Source organism: Phasianus colchicus, chromosome 2 (genome assembly GCF_987193195.1).
Source record: "Phasianus colchicus chromosome 2, bPhaCol1.hap1.1, whole genome shotgun sequence".
Taxonomy (NCBI): Eukaryota; Metazoa; Chordata; class Aves; order Galliformes; family Phasianidae; genus Phasianus; species Phasianus colchicus.
This window is the reverse complement of record NC_143437.1, coordinates 31,335,478-31,352,466: the sequence shown is the minus strand read 5'-3', so window position 1 is coordinate 31,352,466 and position 16,989 is coordinate 31,335,478. Positions and strand designations below refer to the sequence as shown.

Here is a 16,989-nt window from a genome sequence, read left to right as displayed (position 1 = left end):
TTCAATATCTTTAATGTTTGTGTTTTAAAGACTACTAACATCTTTGCACTGAGATTTCTGTGCAAGTTTCATGCTTTACATTCACCTGTTTGTGTTTCATTGTAACATTAATAAAAGTTCTGTAAAATTCCTTTTGGACACACTGACTATTGCTGTTCTTTTGTTTCAGTGCAACTGCACTTATCCTGCATCCTGCAGTGTAAATGAGGATTTATTATTTGGAAGGGGAGAGGTATATGTTTTGTTTGGAATGTCTCTTATAAGATGGAATTGTTTCCAAATTAACATTGATTATTTTTTTTAATTTTCATTTTTTCCAGAAAGTGGATCAGTATTGCAGTTGATTTTTGATGGGAAATATGAGGCCATATTTTCAAATTCAACTATCCAGAATGTTTTCAGTGCATCTTCTGTGGCAAAGGAGGACATTGAAGGTTACTTGGAGAAGCAAATTCTAATGTACCTGGATGGTTCTACTGAGGTTGATAACGTGGAAAGGTGAAAATGATTATTTACTATATGGAAGATGAGTAGAAGCAATGTTTGATTTTACAGAGGTTTTTTTTTTTTAATTTTGTAACATGGGACACAGGGCCTCCAAAGTAGAAAACAGATTTCTCAGGTTGTTCCCATGTTTTTCTGTTGCATTTGTTGGTTATCATTGTTTCTCTTACTGGATACTGATTTGATGAGAGTTTGTTGAAAATACTAACCATTATTTGTGGTGACCACCTCTGAAGCTGCTGGTATAAAGACTTAAATATACATTTGGTGATTTCACTGTATTTTTGTTTATTAACAATTTTCTCTCTGAAACACTGTGTTACATTAATGTGCATAATTGAAGTACCAAGTAATGTTACTGTAAAAACAATGTCTACCTTTTCAAGTCTGGTTTACAGTAAGATTGTTCTGATCTTGATATAAAATGAAGCCATTAAGATAACTGGCCTGTATTTGTGGATTAATTATTTACTTTGTAAGACTCTAAGATAGTTTTACTCTAACTGTGAATAAGTCTCGCTTTTAGTGAATCTGACTTTAGTGTTTACAGTTCTCAAAGTAAATAGCAACTAAGCTAAAATCTAGGGATCGTAGAAGCAGAAATTAGGGAGAGTAGAAGAAGAAAGCTGTACATTTACATAGCTATGTGTATTCTAAAGATGACTGTAGGAACAAGTTTTAGCTAAAGGTAAGAGGAACATGAAGGTAAAAAGGAAGTAAACGTGGCTCAATAGATTACCTTCTTATCATCAACACAAGTGCTTGTGTTTTGGTGTGAGAGGCATGAAAATGCAAGTTTTTTGCTAAAATGCTGGAGAGAAACTAATAGTTGGCACCTCTAAAATGCTGAGCTGAGATTTGTTAGTGCCAAAAGATTATCTGCTAGTGTTACGTATCATATGGTGTGCTACTGTTTTCTGATCTGGAATGCATTGGGATTGTCCTGTGTATTTTGTCTCTAGGTGGCTTTTCCCTTTTTCCTTACTTTGTTGTGCTCTTGCTGTGAGATACTGCTTGTAGTTTAGATGGTGACATAGTCTGGACAGTTTTCAACATTGTTGCCTTCTGTCGTCTTGGAATATTTTACTCTGAATTATTCAACAATTAAAGAAAAATCTTTAGGGGCTTGAAACAGACCAAATATGTTAACTCAATCCTAATATTAATCATTGATTGAAATGTGTTGCTGACTGTGAAAGAGTTAGCTTTTATGAATGGTTCAGCTTTTTAATGATGATCATATTCTGTATTCAGTCAGTTCACATGCATCCTATCACCATGATGTGTCATCTTCTGTTCTCCCTGTGAGTTTTTATTGGTCTGTATTCCATTTTTGGCTGCTGCTGTCCTCCTACAGACAGCAATGCAGTTTGTTCTTTGGTTGCTCATTCTCCAGTACTTTGGTATTACAGTTTTCCTTGTTCCTTTTTGCCTGAATATAAGGAGGCAGAACTATGTTCAGTCTCTAAGAAGAAAGAGTTTTCTTCTCAAAGTTGCATGCTAGATTTTTATTCAAAACTAAAAAGCTGTACTTTTCAAAATGTGCCATTGTATATTAGGAAAAAAAAAAAAAGAATTAAGTTAATCCTAAAAGAAAAATGTCAACTAGAAGACAGATCACTTCTTACTTAAGGTGTAGGCCCTGCTTATAGCATTTAAATCTGTGTGATGATTGGGAAGACCTTCTATGTTAAAATGTGTTACATAGATGTTTTTCTGATCCCTGCTACTGCTTTGTAGAAGGAATTAAAGCAAGTTCTGCACACTGTTGACTTTTTATTGTCTATGGTAAAAATGTTTTATTTGGGAGTGTTATTTTTTTTTTCCTTATTGAATGATTCAAAGGAAGTTCTAGCTCAGATAATTCAGTGAGACTTTGGCTTTCTTGTGACTTTTAGTAGATCGGTCTTACTTCAAATACGTGGGTTTTTTTGTTGAACTGACAGCTTTAATTCTGGATATTAAAAAAACTCAGTGGGAATTGAATTCAGTCGGAAACAGAAAGTTGGATGATGCTAACCTTATTCTTTTAACACAATACAAATACTGTACAAAGTATGGTTTTACAATAGTGTGAGAAGAACTCTTAAGAGGTTCTTTTTCTGAAGCTAAAATGGAGATGCTTGAGGGCAAAACATCTGGAAGTTAAAATCTAGAATATAATTTGTTTGGAAATAGCCTGTCTACTTTTCCACTTGGAAATCCATGGTTTTGTAAGGCAAATATTTAACAGTATTTCAAAGCTTGCTGCAACTGTTTCTATTCTGCTTTCATCCTTACTCTGCCCCAAATGTTTTTTCACTATGGTGGTTTGAATGGTTTGAAAGTGAAGTCTCCAAGTATTGTTTTACAATTAACTTAGGAAAAAGAATAGTGGTGGTTTTTGTTTTTTGTTTTTTGATTTCTGATACATCTACTCTGTCACTGATGGTGTTCTGCAGCATTCCTTTGTAGGGTTCTCTTTAATGCTCTCCTCCGTGACTTGTTTTGATTTCTCAACTTGTAGTTTTAATGCTTCTCTTGGGGCAATTGATGGCTATTAACTGTAAAGTATGTACTGAAAAATAAAAGTGAAGAAATTCTTGCTGTTTCTGCAGCTTGCTTTGATGCATTTGAATTGAAAGAATAACTGTTCAGTGACTGTGATTTTTGCTTTGACGACTTTAATTTTTGGCTTCATGTTTGTTAAAAATAATAATAATAATAACCACAGTCTGTAATGTAATTTTATCTAAAGCATAGTCTGGCTATTCACGTGTCTCACTTTTTTATTTGTAAATTCTAGCATTATGCAAATAGAGCATGTATATTTGAAAATAAACTGCATTTTTATTCTGGATTTGAACAGTTATGGGTAAAACAGCAGGTATACTACAGTGGTATATATATAAGCATCTTACTTTACATCATGGATCTGGACTTAGTGTAAAGTGTTTTAGAAAAAAAATGCTCAGAGAAAGGATGAGCAAAATGGATGGATATAACCCTAGAACTAAGGAAATAGAAGAAAAAGATGAAACTATGTAGGTCGCCATAATAAATGGGACACTGGCAGCAGCATCTCTTGCTTTTCAGGTAGCACAGAAGAGCGGTTTTCAGGCAGTATTTGGGAGGTAAGCATTTGCAGTTCTGTATCTTATTCTTCCCTGCCTTCTACAGTCAGTGTAGGTTATTTCTTACTGTAAGTGCATAAAGAGGTAATATCATAGTGTTGTTAGCAGGGTGTAGTCTTGTAAATAAGAAAAATGTGCCATACTTCCAGGAATGCAACGCTCTTACAGTTCCATTTTTGAATAAAATGTTATGATTGAAAACCAAAAGCACGATTCATTGAGATGACATTTGCTGCTACATCATACAAATCAGCTCTAGAATGATCCTTCTGAACTTTTTTGGCACTCGTTTTTTTCTTTTGTTCTTACAGAGAATGAAATTACAGAGCTGTGTCAAAGAAACAATACAAATGCTGTTTTGGAATGTATGCTAAAACAGTATTTTTTCTCTGAAAATGTTGAGGCTTAGATGTAAAATAAGAAAACACAACAGTGCATTAGGCAAATATGTGATAATCTTTGTCCTATGCTTATCTCCTACTGATACATGATAGATACAGCTGTAAGTTTTAAAACATACAATCTATGATTGTAAAGTGTTTCTCATTTCTTGGAAGCAAATGTGTTTCCAAATCTTTTAGTTCCCCATGAGTATTTTAAATACTATGTTAATTACATTTTCCTGACAATAGAGTAATTTTTAAGGTTTTAAGCTTTTGAATTAGTGGGGGAATGAATCAGATCTTCTAATCTTAATTACAAATTTTATCTATTGCTAAGTGTTTCTCCTATCTATGTTGCAGGCAGAGGCTGATGTTTCTACTCGGCGTGGGCAGTTTGCAGCTCTTCGTTCAAAGCAATTGGACTGGCCCTCCTGTTCACTTACAGCTGCAGGACTTTTTGCCATCTGCATTGTTACAGAAATGTCTTGAGGTATGCTTGAGTTTTAATAAACTGTCCTTCTACAGTGACTTCTATTCATGAATAACCCATAAACTCAGAGGAAGTGCAGGGCTAGAATAAATTGCCTTCGTTGCTGATCATGCTGGCTGCAATTACATCACCAACTATATGGTTTTTTAAATATATACTAACTATACTAAAAGTACTTACAGCATTGGTCTGCTTCAGTGTTAGAGATTTCCTGCTGGGAATCTCCTATCCTTCTGGATAGGAAATACATTTATTGTAGAGTAGTATTTCTTGAAGGACTTTAGCATCCAATAAGCTTTATATTTAGGAATGTGTCTTTAGCTGGATCAGAGAGAGAATTATAAATGGCTTAGAAATGTTCCTTCCTTAGAGTAAGGTAGGCTTTCTTGAGTTTTGGATATTATTAGTATCCTGGCCAAATGAGTTGCTTTTTTCTAAGTAACTCAAATAGAGCTTTTAGAAGAGAAGAATATAGGTGATGAAGCTGAAGATTGTCAATTTTATTTACTTTGAAATCTTTTTACACAAATAATACTGGTTTATGTATGTTTCTCATGGCAGTACTACACTGACTCCTGTATCTGTGGTTCAGCACAGCTTCTCAAGCATTATTTTTCCTCTTGAATTAATGCTGTGATAAGATACTGACTACTGCAGCATGTTAGGGAAGCATATGCACTATTCTCTGCTAATGCTAAAGCTACATGAGATTTTGAGTTTAGAATTTGACTGTGAGTAAAGTATAAGCCATGAGCAATGTAATTGCTGTAAATTGTGGAGCAAGGGGAAGTTTGACAAATATGTAAGCAAGTTCACTTAAAACCTTTGGAGTTGTGTTGCATTATTGTGGTATGTTTTTGCAGGAATTCCATAGCTCATGAAGTCTTCCTCTAGCTTCATTTGCAAGGCTGTATTTCTAAATTACTTAATTCAGATACAGTATTTATTCCATTTTCTTTAGCATAGATATCTATTTTGTTGTATTTCAGGGATGGCATGGTGTGTGTGTATACATATATGTATATAGGCTTATTTTTTGCTCTGTTTTTGATACATTAAATTGAATGTGGTCTTCTAATGGTTAAATAAGAAAGAACAGTGGAAATTAAGTGTACTAAACCTTTGAAAGTAAGAAATGAGTTAGTAGAAAACATGAGGGAAAAGTGTTCAGTTTTCCTTTACAGTTAAAAAATAAGAAATACAGACTCATTTCTTCCATTCTCTTTGTTTTTAATCTCTAAGATTATGTATTATAAACATAATATTATATCCTGTAAGCTTAGTATTATGCTTATTTCTTTATTGAAGAATGCTAATATTTTCTATTGGTGTGTACATACAGGCTGCAGTCTAACCCAGAGGCTGCAGCCTGTGATGGTAGTCACAGAATGGCTATCATCAGCAGTGTCTATACCTGTAAAACACAATGTTCCTATCTTCTATCAGCCATCTTGTTTATTGTCTGTGTTAATGGACGAATGGGATGCATTGTCTGCTGAACAAAGGGGAATAAAAGTTTCCAGCTTAGTTTCTCTTACGGCAGTGAATGCAGTGCATTGACAGATGTTTGTTTTTGTGGTGTTCATATTCCAGAAGCTAAATCAGTAGTAAAAGAAAATGGATGTGAGCATACTTGATTTCTAAGGAGTGCTGAATATATTGGATATATATTGAAGAGACTTCAATATTGCTGGAAGTTTCAGCTATTTATTAGCTTTATGTGTATTACTGCTATGTATAGCATCTTTTTCTGAAAAGTTAAGGTCGTTTTTTTCCAAGAGCACAAGACAGTTATGTGCTAAAATATAATACCCTCTTCTTGAAATGTGTTGTTTCACACACTTTTATTTGCTTTGAATTATCTTTATGTATATACTTTTCAAGAATTGTTAGTACATAAGCACTTTGTAAAAATGAGCATCTCAACAAAGTGACATTTTCATGCTCCTTTTAATCCAGCATTTCCTCTCCTGTGTGCACAGGTATTCAGAAAAACTGTATTAAAATATAGCTCTAATTTTCTTTCTCTCTACTAGTATAATCTTTCATATTCTGTTGTCAGTGCTGGCACTATTTCTTTTTTAACAGGCCTTCAATTTTTCAAGTTTTCAGATGGAAATGATCTTCTCATGTCAAGGCTTAAAAAAGTCACATTTCTCTTAGTTTGCTGTAGGTAGTGTTACTGGCTTTGAACCTTCCAAGGTCTCATTTATTTCAGGAATATTTTCAAAACTTACTTCCAGAATACTTTATTGAATTCATCTTAACTTTATGCCTTTCAGGCTATATTACTGCTGTCACTTCTATTCCTTGAAAGTTTATCTTCTGAGTCAGTGGCACAGTTTCATTTTTGCTCCCAGACAGTTGTTGAATGCATCTCTAATTTTCTTATTAGTACATTAAGACTGTGTTAGATTAATTAATTTCAATGAAGAACAAATCATGAAACAGTCTATTTTAGATAAGTTGCTGGTCGGGGCCTCTTGGTTATTATCTATGAACAGTGTTCATGAATATTTCCCATCCTCCAAATAGATTCCAGACTTCTCTTGAATTATGGTTAAAAGCATGTACTTCATTAGGATTTGTTTTTAGGTCGTAGACTCATTAAGGTTGGAAAGGACCTCTAAGATCATCTAGTTCAACCATCCACCATATCCTGCAGAACTGGCTTGTGCTTTTTGTTTACGAGTCCTCCAAAAAACCAGCTCAGTGCTTTCTAAACAGAAAAACGTCTGGTGTTTTTGGTTTTTTTTTTTTTTCAGTTTTCTAAAATATCTTCAGGACTTTACCACACCAATTAAATAGTCTCCCTGATTCATCCTGGAGTATTTTTCATATTTTTCATAGTAATTGACTTAAGTTAGATTTGGAAAAAAAAAAAAAAAATTAAAATAGGTTATCGGTTCTGCCTTTGAACTTGCAGGGATTGAAGTAAAACATTCTTACTGAGCTTTAATAAGAAGTGGGATTGGCTCCTTGTGTCTTTAAGCATTGTCACTGTCTGTCTGCATGTAAAGGAATGAAAGGTACAGAATTGTTTAGATTTCAGCATGTTTATCCTGCCTTCTATTTCAGAGATACAAAGCATTAACTCATAAAATTGAATTCAGTATATTCAGTTGAGGAACTGGACAAAACGTTAGTAAGATTAAGACTTAGGCTGTTGTGAGTTTTGAGCTGCTTTTGTTGTTTATTCTCTGAGTTCATATACACAAGCAGGATACATTTGATAACAGCTAGAAACTCCATCTGGAAGAAGATCTGAATGTGCGAATGGAGAACACTTGTAAATAGCTTAGGAATTTTCCAAATAGATACATGAACAGCTCTTGCTGGCCTTTTTTAGCTTCCAGGTTTGTTTCAAATAATGAATTTTGAAATTTGAGCAAGTATTTTTCTTTATGCTTGTGTTAATGCTGCTTTTATGCATGATTTTATTCTTTTACTGAAAGGAACTTCTACCAGATTTCTGTAGATACAAATAGCTGTGAAAAACGCCTGTGTAATATGTACCACTACTGTCTCAAATCCAGTATGATTCTTTATCATTGCCAGCCCAAATTGTTGGGAGTTTCTTTTGATCTAGACCTGTGTGGTTGGTTTCTATTAGCATGAGCTAGCCATACTGAAGAGAACTGGAACTTAAGTTGATTGTTGTGCTATTTGAATACCAGGCCCTAACATGATGAAGGTTCTGAAGATTTTGATTTTTTTTTTAATTTTTTTTAATTTTTTTTATTTTTATTTAATGTTTCTTCCTCTTCTGGGCTATATGAGATGGGATGGTAAAAGCTAAATGAGGAGATTAAATCTTGTGAGTGAAGGTGGTCTGCTAAAATAGCCTACAATTTGGCCCTACATCACATTGCTTATATGTATGTGGCCACTTGGAAAATACTTCTTTAGTTAACAGTAAAGCAGGCCTTACAGGCAATGCAAGCAAGAACATTTGTAACTAAGTATTTCCACATGAAGTGCTCCCTCGGAAGGCTTGTTTACCTTTGTTTTCTTCAATATGTACCTTAGCTCTGGATTGCCTACCTGTTGCTGGTTGGGCTTATGAAGTTGGAGTCAGCCTAAATAAAGCAATTGTAGTTTTTTATTGCAAGTTTGCTTAAGGAAGGAAAGACTCAACCATCTAATTGAGGTCTGAAGCACTGTGTTAACAACCATTGAGTTGTATCTATTTTGAAACAGATGAGGTTTCTGAGATATGTGAAATAAATATGGAAGCTGTCTAACTTAAGCATTTAGACACAAGAAGATAAGTTCCCAATTTTCTTTTTGCCAGTGTTTTGAAGTTTCTGTATATTTCAGTGCAGACTTTTCAATCCTTCAAGTTGTGAAAACTTTGAAGTCCACCTCTTCTATATGTAGCTATTCTCTCACCTGAAAGACTACCTTAGGATAGTAAATTCTGATGGTAGAAATACACACTGATAATGTAGTCTTAGAGCATAAGTTGAATGAATGAATATTGGTTTAAGCTTTCTTAGTAAAAAGATAATTGCTTTGTGGAAAAAAACATTGTTTTGTTAAAACTCATAACAGTTCTTTGGCTCTGAGACTTGCTGGTTTACTTGCTAGTGTGTGACATGTTTCTCCCTTTTCCCTTTCTCACTCTGTTCCTTCTGATGTTACTCTAGCTGGATAGAGCTAATGAAAGGCTTTGAAATGTGAATTTGACATTACTGGTTGCTATGGTGTGTAAATTAGATGAGTGCAGGTTACTATAGTAGGTTTATAAGAATTTAGAAAGTTTGTAGCTTCTTTGCTTTCCCATTGGGTATTTAACGTGCTGTGCTTTGATTCTAGAGTGACTCAAAATAAATGAGAGGAAAACAAGTTTACTTTAAACTGAAACGTATGTGAAGTGTACTATGACGTGTGCATTTCCAAAATGAATCTATAGAAGCACCAAGTTATCAATTTTCAAAATTAAGAACAGTTAGAGATGTTGGTAAGGCTATTCCATTTTGGATCACTGGTGGTAGGTTGCATCTAAAATACATCCAGTGGGTAGTTTCTTTCTTCCCAAGTGGCTTGTCAGACCATTGTAAATTTGGTTTTTAATGTTAGAATTGAAATGGTTACAGTGATGTCATGCAAGAAGTCAGTGGTAATTTTCAATGATAACACATGCTAAACAGTTTTAAAACTTAAGCAAATCAGAAAAAAAAAAAGCCTTAAAATTATTTTAAGGAGAAGCAGCGATTGTTAGAAAGTGAACTAGGGCAATGATGTGGCTTAACAGTTTATCTATTAAGCGTCGTCTGTTGTAAAGGTGCTGAGAAGAGTTTCAAAAAACTGTGACTCATAATTTCTGTCCTGTTTGTGTAGACAGAATAAAAATCTTTCTCAGACAAGTGACTTCAGTGTAAGGTGTCATTTAACCTTCTTGCTTTCTCTTTTGTTCCATTCCTTCTTTTTTTTTTTTCTTTGCCCTTTTCATGCCATTTGACAACAAAAGCCATACTTTAGTTTGCATAAGAAACCTGCTCATGTGAGAACCAAATGTCAAGTGATAAATTGACATCTGCCCAAATCTGAAGATTAACTGCTTGAATGCTTTCATTACATTAAAAGGGGGATAAGAATATATGACTGTCATCTAACAGTCATCACCAAGAAACACGTTCCCTGGAGAGCTACCTCAAGCCCATAGAAAAATAATTACTGTAGAGAATGTCATACATAAAAGCATCCAAAACAGAGGTCTTTGTTAATTGGACAAACAGAAAAATGGCTCCAATATTGCTCCCTGATGTCACTCAAACAGGAAGTTCCGTCTGGTGAGAGAGGAGATTAACACACATTGATATAACTTGGAGGAATATGTAATGTATTTGAGTATTGTCGGACTAAATTTATTAACAAATTGATTTATTTCTGATATGTCAAGCTAAGTGGCTTTTATTTATCAGAAGATATTTATTTATCATATTTTCTTCTTAGATTTTCCTCTTAGATTATGGGAAGGGTTATATACTGGAATGTATTAAATGGGACTAACTTTAAATAGACATACGCATTTCTGGTGAGAGGGATCTGAGTGTTTTAGATCCCATTGATATGATCTGTCTTTCTAGCAAGAGGCAAGGCAGAATTCACTGCAAATTAGGAAGCAGCTGGAATTCCAAACATGGTGATACTTTTGAGCAGACCTTTTCTCCTTAAACATATGAATTGTTATTTTCCTTAATTCTGTGAGTTTGTTCATAAGCTTAAGTTTTATTTCCTTGTCACTTTTCTTGTTTATGTTTCAGCCAAAAATGCTGCATACAACAATTCTGAAGACGTTGGTTCTAGATGCTGAATCAGTCTATACCTTGACTTCTCATCCTATCTTGCTGCTCATAGCTAGGGTAATCCTTGTGAATTCAAGACACAAACTCTCATCTCTTCAGGTAAGGGATATGTGACAAATGATTGACTGTGCAGTACTCATTAATTGTTTTTTTCATTCTTTATTTTTCATGCCTCATTAAGTCTGTATGACTTCTTATTGTTCTTTTTCTGCTACTCTGAGGTTTGTTCTTCTAAGAAGTAATTGAGAATCATTACAGTTTAACACAAGTATCTCTTTCTTAAAGATGAGCTATTACTTATCTCAGTGTAGTCCTCAAAAAAGAAAAATCCCTACATTATCTTTAAAAAAAACAAAACAAAAAAACAACCTTTTGAAAAGACATTTACTTTCCATCAGTATTGAAGAAGAAGAAAACTCAAATGTGCAATAAAACATACGTACTCTATGGCCTTTTTGACAAAATTTGGGATGCCGTTAACTACTACTGGATAAATTCTAAGCTATGAATTCTAGATGTAATCGTAATTTTTCTCATTGTCCTCAACATCTTTCACAGGCATCCATGTGGGAATTACCTTAATTCTCTCATGTTCATACATTTAAAAAAAAGTGAGATTTAAATCTCTTCTTGAGTGGGTTTTTGACATTGTCTTCCTTGTAGTTCAGCAGTAGGCAAGTTGGTAGCCTTTGGGACCGGAGGACTTAACAGCAGCAGCTTCTCTTTATTACATCCTGATTGAACAGAATTTGGCTGGAGAACAAAATGCCACATGGTCCCTCTTTACGCTTGGCTGACAACATCCATTCCCAGCTGGGTCTTTGTATGAATGATGATTTAAACTGTTTGGGAGATGTTGACTGTATGGTATTTTTTGGAAGTCAAGCTCTTCCATCGTTTTCCCTGTTATTCACAGATGAATACTGTTGAATTTCAGCAACTGGGTCAGTCAGAGAGGGAAAAGATGTACTTTGTTTAGGGAATTCCCATGCTGCCTCCCTCAGACTGATGTAATTATGGGTCTCCTTCTACCCAGTGGGCATTCAATTACTTCTGGCTACAAGTTTGACTAGTAGTCCAATGGCAAACTGCATTCTTCAACAGGTCAGTGTAACAACAAGTTTGCCATTCTTTCTCATTTCATCCTCATTCAGAGAAAAGCTTCTTAATACTTTTTATTCTTAAGATTAGTTCACATAAATTCAGAGTGTATACTCTGAAATCTGTTTTATCAAAACTAGACTTTGTTAACACTTTATAAATTATATATATTTTTTATATAGCTAACTAAATATTTGTAAGTCATCAGAAATATTCTTAACGCAGCTCCCCCAAAATAACATTGCTAACAGAATAATGGAAAGAGTTCAGATGACTTGCTTGCAACTTTATAAACACGTTCTCTGTGGTTCTGACATTTTTGAGTGGCAATCTTTTGTCCTCAGGAAATTGTATCACTGAACTGAGCACTCAATTGCTTGGGAAACAAGTATTTCTTTATATATGTAAACTGAAGTCATTCGAAACTTATTTAAATTGCCTTTAAGCTTTTAAGTAAGTGGTGAAATATTGGGCTGTGACTTTTTTTTTCCAGGAAGTCTCTTTTCCTTTGCTCTGTTCAGTTTGATATCAGAAATTATCTTTTGTTACCTTTTGAAATAGATGCTTTATTCTTTTCGATGGTTCCTTTCTACAGTCAACTCTATGTGATTGGTTTAGATGACTTTCCGTGAATAGTGTTCAGCACTTAGGTCTCACCAATGATTTAAGCATATCTGAATAAAAAGTTCAGTACATGCCTTGATAGTAATCATTAGAACCTGTGTAGGTTATATGTGGACATTTACAGATGATTATCTTAAGTATGATTATGAGAATAGAATATTATATTATCAGTTAGCTTTTCCACATATTTCCATCTGGTGCAGAGAGAGAGGGAAAAGCTGGGGAATTTGTTTTGTGCACACAACATCCTAAAATCAGGCATTTCTTGAGCTGTGATCTAGGTACGGTTCTATGTAGAATGATTTCTTAGCTCAGTGATTTATTTGTCTTTCTCAAATTCTACATACAAACATGAATAATTTCAATTGTGATTGCAAAATGTTTGTATAAACTGCAGTTCTTAGTCTCCTTTCTACCCCCACCTAATAAAATATGAGATTAGGTAGAAAAGAAGAAATACATGCAAAGGCAATGCTGGATGACCAGATACATTCAGTGGCTTCCACATAAAAAGTGACTTGAAGAGTGAGATCATAGCTGTGCATTAAAATTGAAAATACGATGTGGAAGAAGAAAAGTAGGATACAGCTTTTTATTTGGTATTGTCTTTTTCTGTTACAAGAGGTAGGAGTATCAGAGTACAAAGTGGATGGTCCAAAAAAAGCACACAGGTATTTCTTCTACCTCCTGTTCACAGAGTTTCCTACCAGATAGTACTCCTAAAGATTTGCTGGATTCAAAGAGTAGTTCAAGAAGTGAATAGAAGCAGAACCCATCAAATTCTGTTAGAGCATTGAAGAGCTGTTTACACAATCATCTTTATGCTAGGCCTATGCTCACTTTTTTTTTTTTTGCATATATGTATATGCTTAGAAATAACAATCTAGTAGCTTATATTTGAAAGCTGTTTATTTCTTTCATTTTAAAAGATTTCTTCACTTATCCTTATTTTCTTTCAGACCTTACCTTGGTGGACTCTAAGATGTGTGAATATTCACCAGCAATTGTTAGAGGAAAGATCACCTGAGCTATTTACTCTTGCCCAGACGTGTATAAGACAAAGTATGTTTCTGATGACTTGGTTTGTTGACTTTACAGCATTAGTTGTAAGATGTCTTGAGGGATAGGAATTTATAGGCGTAATTCTTGCAATATGAAGCTTGTGGGATGTGTATGTAACTATAGAGAGAGTAGAGATGGACAAGAATTTACTTAAATTGACAAGTATTTGTATGGCATGTGCTGATTTTGAGACAGTACATATTGTACAGTGAATATGAGATTGCAGACAAAGGTTTTCCTTCCCCATGCTTAGCATTGTTAACTTACCACAAACTAACTTCAGAAATGAAAACTGCACAGGATGTTTTTATTTAACTGATCTTACTTGGTTATGAGAAGTGAATGTCTTTTTATTCTTTTGTGTTTTCACGAGAGTTTTTTTCCCTGTGCACTGCATCTCAACCTAAATTTGGAGGTTTATTACCACTTTGCACTGCATGCAGAGAAAATAGACAATGTCAAAACTAAATTAGCTAATATTGATGTTTACAAATGCAGTAACCAGAACATAAAAATGTCAAATGTAATTATATACACTTGATACTTATTTTTCAAAGAGAAAGAAATACTTGTATAGACAGGTTAATGTCATTTCCTTCAGCAAATGATAAAGCTTTTTGCTTGTTTGCCCCTCAACAATTAATTTGTTAGCTGAAGATTTTTATTTAACTTAACTTTCTAAACCTGAGACTTCCAACCAAGAGCATTTTAAGAAATGTTTTTTGCATTTAGAAATGTGTTGTCATATATATTTACTTTCATCAAAGAAGTTTAATTGCTAAAGTTTCAAGTGTCCCCGCTTCCACCACACCTTAATGGAGATTTTTTTTAAATCTGAAGCATACGTAGGCTCAAGACATGCAATTGACATTTAAAAAAAAAAAAAATAGAGTGGTTTTTAGCCCTTGGAAAACTTAGAAATAAGTAACAAAAACGTTGTTAGTGGAGTAGTGGAATGGAACAGGGGTTTTTATTGGATCCTTTGTAGCAAAGAAAGGAATGACTTAATTCTCTTAGTGAATGATGAAAGCACTGGAATGGAAGGGTTTTGTTTCGTTTAATGTAAACTGTGGGGTTTTTTTATTGGTTATACTTCATTAGAGAATGTTGAACTAATGCCTAGTGTTATCTAACATAGGTATGAGAATCTGAGATTAAATTCTGCTTGTTTTTTTTAGTCAAACTTCAGGATTTTTATTCACAGAAGGCTGGGAGTTTTGCTGATGCATATATTAAAAAATAATCGATAGTTGTAATTACATCATGGTAGACGGTTAACTATTCCAGAGAAGATTATGTTGATGGTTGGGAATGAGCTGGGTGAAACAGAATTGCTGCTGCTCAGTTTTTATGTATTGAAGCTTGATCACTTGGTATGTTCAGAATGTATATTTTCTGAATAGCTATATAAAATTATCTGTAAATTCTATGCTATGAAACAAATGGTGCTGGTGTGCTTCATTCAGATAAAGAAGGTTAGGGAGATATGTTTGTAATATTAAAAAAAAAAAAAAAAAAAAAGACTATATAGTCTCATCCTACTCATTTCCAGAAAATTTTGTTGTTGTTGTTCTGAGTATGTGTTTCTTAGATGTCCAGTGTCAAAGATACTTAGATGCCAGGGGTTTTGCAGTTCTATTTGAGTACTGCAGTTATTGGTTGACAGAATGGTTTTGTTATGTTAACTTTGCTGAAGGGTATAGAATGCATCAAAATATTTTCTAGTTCTGGTAGCAAATAAAATGGAATCTGTGGTAGGCTAGTCAGTGGTAGTTATTTGATTGTTACATTTCCTTCTTGGAAATACTGAAAGACTTGAAACTAAAAGAGAAGTAATCTTAAAATTGCTTTAAATTCACTGATTAGATGGTACTGGCTAGAGTAGAGAAATTTAATAGTTTGTGCAGCTTTGGTCTTGTACAGGATGCTACATATGCATACATACTGCATAAATAGTAAGATATCTGTTTCTGATGACCAGACTCTGGTTTTCAGAGTTTCTGATGTAAAGTACACTTGGGTACATAGTGAGCTTCTCAAGGCTGGCTTTGCTGCCCATAGCTTCTAGATGGAGTTTATTAAACTTCTAGTTCATTAAAGCCATCTGGGGTTTCAAACAAGTGCCTGTATTTTCCATAAAATAATTACTAAGCCTTCAAAATAGTCTTTGATTATGGCTTAAATAACTTATTTGCTGAATCAACTTGACTGGGAAACTTTGCTCTTCTTTAAAAAAGAAAAGTTCAAATTTGTGAGGGAAGCCATTTAAAATGTTGCTCTCAACTGTAAGCTCAGCATCATCACCTAAATATAAGACAGCTGTGGTGATTCCCTCCTGTTCTACAGCAGCTGTTGTGCAAAACCTGGAGGGCTTAATGCTGTTTTGCATTCATCGATGTTCTATGCTAAAATGTGGTATGGGTTGGCAGAGAGATTTTTTTTTTTTTTTTTTGCAGCTTATTTATACAAGTAGCAGTGAAGCTCTCAACAAAGGCCTTTGACGTTTCAAATGCCTAAACCTATCAAGCTTTGTGGTTATCATTCTAAATATATGGTATTTACATCAGGAGTGCGAGACCAGTTATCAATTCGTTACTTTAGTATGAAATCATAAATACTGATAAATAAAGTTGAACAATTTTTAAGGATGTGGATTTTTTACTGTCAGAAATCACAGGTCTTAGTTGTCATAGCAACCATGAATGTTTCAAATATTTAAAATATTGATGCATTTTTTTTTTAGTTCATTGTAGCATATATATGGTTTTAGCACAATTACTTTTATATTCAAATTATTAAAATTAGGTAATGAAAAATGAAGAAGTAATGTCTGACTGTAGACCATAACCTGTTTTTTTATTTGAAATTGAATCAAAATCATTCGGAGTTGCATTCTTGTGACATTTCCATGTGTGCACGTGCACATTCATTATCCTGTAAGCTCTTTTGCACTGACAATAGACTTTCAGGATTTAGTCACCCAAAGTATTTTTAAAAAAAAATCAGTGCAAATCTACACTTAAATTTGAATAAAATAAAAACTTAATTTCCATTTTCTTTTTTCATAAAATTTCATAGAAAACAACTTTTTTTTTTTCTGAACTGTCAGAGTGGTATTTAGACTGTGTAGGAAGCAGGTAAATATGGCTGGTGTCCTAAACCGTTTACTGAAACATATGTATTTTTTTAATAAAATGAGTGAAAAAAGCTTTTCCTGGAAAGATGATATGATCCTTTAGGCATTTTCTCTCTTCAAAGAAAAACAAAAAAAAAGTTTAATAATGTGGACAAAAATATTAAAGACTCAGATGATTTTGTAATATGCATTACTTTGATGTGTTTTCAATGTGTTTACATTCTGTGCGGAATGAAAAAATATGAAGTTATCTTTTCTGAAGTTT

The 16,989-nt window shown here is 33.8% G+C and overlaps 1 protein-coding gene across 2 annotated transcripts in view; it reads left to right on the top strand.

Annotated features, from left to right (window-relative positions):
* Window positions 1–16,989, top strand: part of TTC27 (tetratricopeptide repeat domain 27) — a 107,356-nt gene that overhangs the window by 2,039 nt on the left and 88,328 nt on the right. The window contains exons 1-5 of one of the 2 annotated variants that reach the window (XM_031593350.2): window positions 385–498; window positions 3,580–3,617; window positions 4,361–4,490; window positions 10,760–10,900; window positions 13,486–13,588. In XM_031593350.2, the coding sequence (XP_031449210.2) occupies window positions 4,371–4,490; window positions 10,760–10,900; window positions 13,486–13,588 (364 nt within the window). In that variant the 5' untranslated portion in view covers window positions 385–498; window positions 3,580–3,617; window positions 4,361–4,370. Of the gene's footprint in view, window positions 1–320; window positions 499–3,579; window positions 3,618–4,360; window positions 4,491–10,759; window positions 10,901–13,485; window positions 13,589–16,989 lie in introns of those variants that run through there. The other variant, XM_031593342.2, reaches the window with a different exon arrangement.